General features: G+C 50.8%; 1 protein-coding gene across 1 annotated transcript; it reads left to right on the forward strand.

Moving 5' to 3' along the window:
- The first annotated feature begins 124 nt into the window (after window positions 1-124).
- On the forward strand, window positions 125-1,087 carry LOC139829066 (olfactory receptor 14A16-like). The gene has a single exon (XM_071814413.1). It carries the CDS (start codon window positions 125-127, stop codon window positions 1,085-1,087), a length of 963 nt encoding a protein of 320 aa, XP_071670514.1.
- The last annotated feature ends 7,640 nt before the right edge of the window (window positions 1,088-8,727 follow it).

The following is an 8,727-nucleotide window of genomic DNA, read 5'->3' on the forward strand; positions in this document are numbered from 1 at the left end:
TCTCTGTATGTGATGGGGTGGGAGGTTCTGTGGGAAATGGCTTTAGGTTTTTCCCAGAGACGTCTCGTCAAAACCATCACTGTCTTTTCCGCCTTGCACAGGACCTCATGTCCACAGGCAGCAAATGTCCAACAGCAGCTCTACCACCCAGTTCCTCCTCCTGGCGTTCACAGACACACGGGAGCTGCAGCTCTTGCACTTCTGGCTCTTCCTGGGCATCTACCTGGCTGCCCTCCTGGGCAACGGCCTCATCATCACCACCATAGCCTGGGACCAGCACCTCCACACCCCCATGTACTTCTTCCTGCTCAACCTCGCCCTCCTTGACCTGGGCTCCATCTCTGCTATTCTCCCCAAGTCCTTGGTCAACTCCCTCTGGAATACCAAAGCCATTTCGGTTTTGGGATGTGCTGCACAAGTCTTTAAGTTTCTCCTTTTTATTGCAGCAGAGTATTTTCTTCTCACCATCATGTCCTACGACCGCTACGTTGCCATCTGCAAACCCCTGCACTATGGGACCCTCCTGGGCAGCAGAGCTTGTGTCCACATGGCAGCAGCTGCCTGGGCCACTGGGTTTCTCAATGCTCTGCTGCACACGGCCAATACATTTTCACTGCCACTGTGCAAGGGCAATGCCCTGGGCCAGTTCTTCTGTGAAATCCCCCAGATCCTCAAGCTCTCCTGCTCGGGCACCTACCTCAGGGAACTTGGGCTTCTTGTGGTCAGTGTCTTTTTGGACCTATGCTGTTTTGTGTTCATTGTGCTGTCGTATGTGCAGATTTTCAGGGCCGTGCTGAGGATCCCCTCTGAGCAGGGACGGCACAAAGCCTTTTCCACCTGCCTCCCTCACCTGGCTGTGGTCTCCCTGTTGGTCAGCACTGCCATGTTTGCCTACCTGAAGCCCCCCTCCATCTCCTTCCCATCCCTGGATCTGGTGGTGTCTGTTCTCTACTCGGTGGTGCCTCCAGCAGTGAACCCCCTCATCTACAGCATGAGGAACCAGGAGCTCAAGGATGCCCTGAAGAAACTGATCACTGGATTCTTTTCAAAGGCATTAAACATTCCATCTTCTGCATATCACTTATGACAAAACCATGACAGATCCAACCTGTCTTTTTTATAGTTTGTAGTTGTAGATGATTGTTTGGAGTTTGAACAAGGATTGATTGGTTTGCTTTTTAAACTGTGATAATATTGCCCACAAAGAGATGTCATTAATCATCCCACTTCTAATTCTCTGTCCACATTTATAGTTCAAGTCATAGACCTTGTAAATAAGAAGTCTTGCTCTCTGTGTATTTAATCAAAATAAATGTCCCTGCGTTGAAATGTTTGTCTGAGATCTTTCCTCTGTGTGGAAAGATGGAGCAAACAGTCCCAGCAGAGCAGCTCTGCCAGGAAGCACCAGCCTTGTTCTTTCCAGAATCCTTCTCTTTCCACTCCCACACTCTCCTTCTCAGCCCTTGTGTTGGTGCAAGGCCTGAGCGCTCCCAAGGCTTGGTCACCGTCCTGCTGTGTGTCAGTGCTGTGACCAGGACAGGCAATGGGCACTGCTGTGACAGAGCTGGCCTCAGAACAGCATCTCCATCAGCAAGGGGATCTCCTTAGTACAGTGCCTGAAGGCTATAGATCTTTGAGAGCTGTTTCAAAGAACATGCCTAAGGAATAGACTCTGAAGATGCTCGTTGCTTTGCTTGTTTCTCTGTGGACTCAGTGTGATGGGATCAGGGTCCCAGTGTGGCTTTTGCGGGACTTCAGGTTGGTTGTTCAGGTGTTGCTTGTTGGTGGCCAGCACCCACACAGATGGTGAATAAGGCAGGGTCCCTCTGAGCACCCTCCATGGCCACCCAAGAGTTTGTGTGGGAGGTTGTTAGTGGCAGTGACCACCATCAGCGGGGGCTGCCTCCCCGCCTGACCAGTATGGCCCTGCAGAGTCACCACAGCCCAGGCACCACCGCCCACTTGATCTACAGAGCAAAACCCCCAGCTCGGGGCTGTGGGAAGTGTGGGGACAGGGGGCAGGAATGGCAGCCAGGCCAGTGCAGGTGTGCTCTCCTTGGGCAAAGGCTTTGTGGGAGATGGGATGTCCCAGGAGAAGAGCAGGACACAGTGTGTGTGCAAGAGAGACCTGGAAACAGTCTGTCATGCTGCCAGGTGCCAGCCTGGGGCTGTTGCCTCTTGCAGCCACCATTTTGATCGTTGTCCTCTCAACACAGCTCAGAGAGGTTGGTCTTCCCCCCATGGAAGGACACCAGATGACTAGGTCAGAAGTCCAGGTATGCACTGAGGGGACATGTGAGCATCCACATCCTGTGTGGGGAGAAATGAACCCAAATGAGCACAAATGCCATCAGCTATTCATGTGGGGGCCATGGAGGCCTGTGGGGTGGTGTATCAAGGTCACTTCATGTTGAAAGTGACTTCCCCAAGAAACCACCTGAATGCAGCACTGGGATGTGCTTCCTTAACCGAGGTCAGTGTGACCTCCCTGGAGACCCGATACAGCTCCACCACCCGGACCCAGCTGCTGCCCAGTTTTGTGACTGACAGCGGCACCATCTCTGCTCACAGACGTGTTAGGATTATTTCCTGCAACTCTCGCATGCACTGTTTGCATTTTAGAGCCATTTGCCCCCTCCATGTTCACATGGGCATCGCATGAATGCACCACTGCTCTCCACCCCAGTGTAGACAGGCAGAAGGCCTTCTCCACCATCTCCTCTCACCTCACCAGTGCCACTGTTTTCTACAGTACCCTCATCCTTGACTGTGGGATGCCCAGAACAGCCCTCCTGAGACAGTTTGACACAGGTTTTTTTCTACACCATCCCCACATCCCTGCTCAATCCCCTTATCCACAGCATAAGGACCAGAAAGGTTGGGTACAAGTGAGGCATTGAGAAAAATGGTCAGGAAAGCTTTGATGTGCACAGTGAGCCCATCAACATGTTGTCCTGCTGCTCTCTTCTGAACAGGCCCAGAGGACCTGGACAGCATTTGCTGTGTCCCAGAAACTCGCCTGGAAGGTTGAAATATAGAGAAAACTTTTGGTGCAGGAAGGAACAGACAGGTGCTGGTGGAACTGGCTGGTGTGACCGTGAGACATCTCTCCAACACCTCAGAAAAGTCCTGGCTCTCAGGGAGGTTGCATGGTCCTCTGAGAAAGAAAATATCAAAAACGACTTATCATAGAATCATAGAATAATAGTGGTTGGAAGAGATCCTCAAGATCATTGAGTCCAACCATAACCTAAATCTGGCATTAAACCATGTCCCTAAGAACCTCATCTATCTGTCTTTTAGACACGTTCAGTGATGGTGACTCCACCACCTCTCTGAGTAGTCTGTTCCATTGCTTCAAAACCTCTCGGTGAAGAAATGTTTCCCACTATCCAATCTGAACCTCCTCTGGCACAACCTGAGGCCATTTCCTCTTGTCCTGTCACTTGATACTTGGCAGAAGAGACCAACACCCTCCATGTTCCAACCTCCTTTCAGATAGCTGTAGAGAGTGATAAGGTCTCTCCTCAGCCTTCTTTTCTCCAGACTCAATCCCCCAAGGTCCCTCAGCTGCTCCCCATCACACTTGTGCTCCAGCCCCTTTACCAGTGTTGTCACCCTCCTCTGATCTCTCTCCTGCACATCGATGTCTTCCTTGTCCTTTAAGGTGCGACCTCACCAGTGCCGAGTACGAGGCAATGATCACTCCTCTAGTTCTGCTGGCAACACTATTCCTGAAAGAAGCCAGGAGGCTGGTGGCCACCTGAGCACACACTGGTTAATGTTCAGCTGCTGTCAATCAACACCCCAGGTCCCTCGCTTCCAGGCAGCTTTCTAACCACTCTCCCTGAGACTGTAACGTTGCCTGTGGTTGTTCAGATCCAAGTGCAGGATGCGGCACTTGGCCTTGTTGAACCTCATACAAGTGGCCTCAGCCCAACCCTCCAGCCAGTCGGATCCCTCTGCAGAGCCTTCCTACCGTCCAGCAGATCAACACTCCCACCCAATTTTGTGTCATTTGCAAACTTACTGAGGGTGCACTCGATCCTCTCATCCAGACCATTGATAAAGAGATTAAACACAACTGACCCCAATACTGATTCCTAAGGACAGCACTCTATAATCGGTCACCAACTGGATTTGACTTCATTCAACACAACTCTTTGGGCCCAGCTAAAGCATCCCTGTAGTCCCCTTGAGTCTCCTGTCACTTATTCCAAAGGTTATATATTCTCCTTTTATTTTCAAGTTCCAGCCACAGCTCTGTTCAGCCAGGCTGGAACTTCCTCCCTGAGAGCTCGCCTTCTGGCACAAGGGCACAGCTGCTCCTGCACCTCTGAGATCACCTTCCTGAAGAGAGAACAGCCTTCCTGGAGTCCGTTGGCTTTCTGGACTGCCTCCCAAGGGACTCTGCCAAACAGCCTTCTGAACAAATCAAAGTCTGTTTTTCAGAGGGCCAAAGTAGCAATTCTGCTGACCACCCTCATGGAGTCCAACTCCTGTCCCTGCACAGGACACCCCAGAGTTCACCCTGTGTGTCTGAGGACGTTGTCCAGTATCTTCTTGAACACTGTCAGGTTGGGGCTGTGACAACTGCCTGGGGAGCCTGTTCAGTGTCCAGCACCTCTGGGTGAAGAACCTTTTCCTCATGTCCAACCTGACCCTCCCCTAGCACACCTTCTGCCATTCCCTTGGGTTCTGTCATTGGTCACTAAAGACAAGAGTTCAATGTCTGCCCTTCTTCCTCCCCTTGTGATGAAGCTGTAGAGCGTGATGCGGTCTCCTCTCAGTCTCCTCCAAGCTGAACAAAAAAAGTGACTTCAGCTGCTCCTCATACAGCTTCTCCTCCAAACCCTTCATTAACTTCATAGCCTCTTCTGGACACTCTCTAGCAGCTTAGTATCTTTTTAATACTGTGGCACCCAGCCCTGCAAACAGTGCTCCAGGTAAGGCTGCAGGAGAAGACTCTAGAACATAGGAGAGATGCTACATCAGCATCTATGAGATGATGCTGCAATCACCTCTTCTCCACACTAAAAAATAATAATAAACTATATCCTTTAATCAAAAAAAGGCATTTTATTACAAGATTTTTGAAATCTTTCTCCAGAACTACACTAGGACACTTCCCTAATTGGCAGTACAAGACTAGAAGTAAATTACAAGAAGAGACATGGCTTGTTAGAGCTTTCTTCAGTGTAATGAGCCCCATGGTGCATTTGGTGCTGAGTCCTTGAACATTACTCAGGTGCTGAGAGGTGATTGCACAAACCTTTCCAGAAGTCAAAGCCAGAAGAAAAAAGTACTAAGTACCTTGAAGTATTAATGAGTTCCACTGAGGGCAAGTACCAGCAGAGCCTCCCCAGGGACTCGTTAGAGCAGAGGATTGGAGGCCATGGTGGCAGATAAACAAAGGGAAATGTGCAGGCAGCTGAGGTGCTGAGAAAAGCCTGGTTTTGTTGGGTGAAGCAGAGAGGCCAAGTCCTGACCCCCAGGCCCTGGGAAGGCAGATCCTGTCCCTCACACATTGCTCAGGGCTCTTCCTGGGGCTCGGGGATGTGGGCTGTGTGATGCTGAGTGAAGGACAATGGTGTGACAGCTCCCAGCCTTACTGGGGATGCACAAGGAGGCCATGAGGTGTCAGCCCCTTACCTGTGCCTGGGAAGATGATGGCACAGATCCTCCAAGAAGCTGTGCTAAGGCACAAGGAGGACAGGGAGGTGATTTGAGACAGGCAGCATGGCTCCAGCATGGGCAAGTCCTGCCTTGGGTAACCCAGTAGCCTTCTCCGATGGAGTAACTACATCAGTGGACAAAGGGCGGGCTATGGATGTCATCTATCTGGACTTCTGTAAAGCCTTTGACATGGTCCCTCACAACATCCTTCTCTCTGCATTGGAGAGATATGGATTTGATGACTGTACTGTTTTGTGGGTGAGGAACTGTCCTAGTGGTCGCACCCAGAGAGTGGTGGTCAATGGCACAATGTCTGGATGGACACTGGTGACAAGTGGTGTCCTTCAGGGGTCCATACTGGGATCAGTACCATTTCTTATCTTCATCAGTGGCATAGTGGGATCAAGTGCATCCTCAGCAAGTTTGCAGATGACACCAAACAGAGTGGCGTTGCTGATACACCTGAGGGACAGTAGGGCATTCAGAGGGACCTGCATAAGCTGGAGAAGTGGGTTCATGTGAGTCTCCTGAGCTTCAGCAAGACCAAACGCAAGGTCCTGCATCTCCTGGGGCAACCCTGGGTATCAGTACAGGCTGGGGATGAAGGGATGGAGAGCAGCCTTGACAAGAAAGATTTGGGGAAATTGGTGGGTGAAAGACTGGACTGGAGCCATCAATGTGTGCTTGCAGCCCAGAAGGTCAAACGTATCTTGGGCGGCATCCAAAGGAGCATGACCAGCAGGTCAAGGGAGGGGATTCTGCTCCACTCTGGTGAGACCCCACCTGGAGTCCTGCATCCAGCTCTGGAGCTCTCAGTACAGGAAAGACATGGAACTGTTGGAGAGGGTCCAGAGCAGGGTCACCAAGATGATCAGAGGGATGGAACAGCTCTGCTGGCAGGACAGGCTGGGAGAGTTGGGGTTGTTAAGCCTGGAAAAGAGAAGGCTCCTGCGAGACCTTATTCCCATGTTTCTGTACTTAAAACATGTCGATAAGAATGATGGGGACAGACTTTTTAGCGGGGCTTGTTGTGATAGGACAAGGGGTGATGGTTTTGAACTAGAAGAGGGGAGATTGAGGCCAGACATGTGGAAGACATTTTTCACAATGCGGGTGATGAAACACAACCACTGGTTGCCCAGAGAGGTGGTGGATGCCCCATCCCTGAAGAATTCCCAGGCCAGGCTGGATGGGACTCTGAGCAGCCTGATCTGCTTGAAGATGTCCCTGCCCATGGCAGGGGAGTTGGACTAGATGACCTTTGAAGCTCCCTTCCAACACTCTCTATGCTTGTATGATTCCTATCTCCAAGGAAAGCTCCACCATCTGGGAAATAACCCTTCAAGCATAGAATCACAGGATCCTAGAACCAGAAAATCATTTGATTTAGAGGAGACCATGGAGTCCAACCATAACCTAACTCTAGCACTAAACCATTTCCCAGAGAATCTTCTCTATACATCTTTTAGACACCGCCAGGAATGATGACTCAGCCACTTCCCTGGGAACCCTGGTCACTGCTTCACAACCTTTTCCATGAAGAAGTGTTTCCTAATGTCCAATCTAAGCCTCCCCAGGCACAACTTAAGGCCATTCCGTCTTGTCCTATCCCTCGGTACTTGGGAGAAGAGATCAACATCCTCCATGTTTCAAACTCTTTTCAGGTAGTTGTGGACACTCATAAGGTCTCCCCTCAGCCTCCTGTTCTCCAGGTTAAACATCTCCTGTTCCCTCAACTGCTCCTCATCACACTTGCTCGTCAGCCCCTCACCAACTCCGTTCCCTTCTCTGCACTTGCTCCAGAACCTCAAGGTCTTTTTTGTCATAAGGGGCTCAAAGCTGACCCCAGGACTCGAGGTGCAGACTCACCAGTCCTCACTACATGAGAACAATCACTGCCCTAGTCCTGCTGGCCACACTATTGCTGATCCAACCAGGATACCACTGGCCCTATTTGGCCACCTGGGCACATGCTGGCTTAGGTTCAACCGCTGTCAACAACAGCCCCAGGTCCTTTCCGTCCTGGCAAATTCCTAGCCGTTCTTCCCTCAGCCTGTAGCGCTGCCTGGGGTTGTTGTGACCCAAGTGCAGGACCCAGCATTTGGCCGTGTTGAACCTCATACAATTGGCCTCAGCCCATCGATCCACCTGATCCAGATCTCTCTGTAGAGACTTCCTACCCTCTAGCAGGTCAACACTCCCAACAAACTTGGTGTCATCTGCAAACTTATTGAGGGTGCACGTGATCCTCTTGTCTAAATACTTGATAAAGAAATTAAACAGAACTGGCACCAATACTGAGCCCTGGGGACACCACTCATGACCGGCCACCAACTGGATTTGGCTCCGTTCACCACAACTCCTTGGGCCCGGCCCTCCAGCCGGTTCTTTATCCATCGCAGATACACCACCCAGTCCATGAGCTGCAGCTTCTCCAGGAGATGCTGTGGGAAAAAGTGTCAAAGGCTTACTAAAGCTTCCCTCATCCCCTATATAGGGTGCCTTGTCATGGAGGAGATCAGGTTTGTCAAGCAGGACCTGCCTTTCTTAAACCCATGCTGCCTAGGACTGATCACCTGGTTGTCCTGTGTCTGCCACATAATGGCACTCAGGATGATATGATCCATACTATTCCCTGGGACTGAGGTCAGGTTGACAGGACTGTAGTTGCCTAGATCCTTCTTATGTCCCGTCTTGTAGATGGGTGTCACATTCACCAACTTTCAGTCAACTGGGACCACCTCATTTAGCCATGATTGCTGGTAGATAATGGAAAGAGGATCAGGGATCACCTCTGCCTGCTCCCTCAGCACCCGTGGGTGTATCTGGCCACACAGACCTGTGGGTGTCCAAGTGGTGTAGCAGGTCACCAACCATTTCCCCTTGGATTGTTTGGACTTCATTCTGCTCCTCATCCCTGTCTTCTGCCTCAGGGTGCTGGATACCTGGAGCACAACTGTTCTGACTATTAAAGACTGAGTCAAAGGAGGCTTCTAGTACCTCAACCTTTCCCTGTTCTTTTGTCAAAATATTTCCTTGTGCATCCAATGA

Source organism: Patagioenas fasciata, chromosome 13, assembly GCF_037038585.1.
Source record: "Patagioenas fasciata isolate bPatFas1 chromosome 13, bPatFas1.hap1, whole genome shotgun sequence".
Lineage (NCBI taxonomy): Eukaryota > Metazoa > Chordata > Aves > Columbiformes > Columbidae > Patagioenas > Patagioenas fasciata.

What these genes read in the sequence shown, in the direction of transcription:
- LOC139829066 (XM_071814413.1), top strand. Translation starts at nt 125, where the DNA reads ATGTCCAACAGCAGCTCTACCACCCAGTTCCTCCTCCTGGCGTTCACA.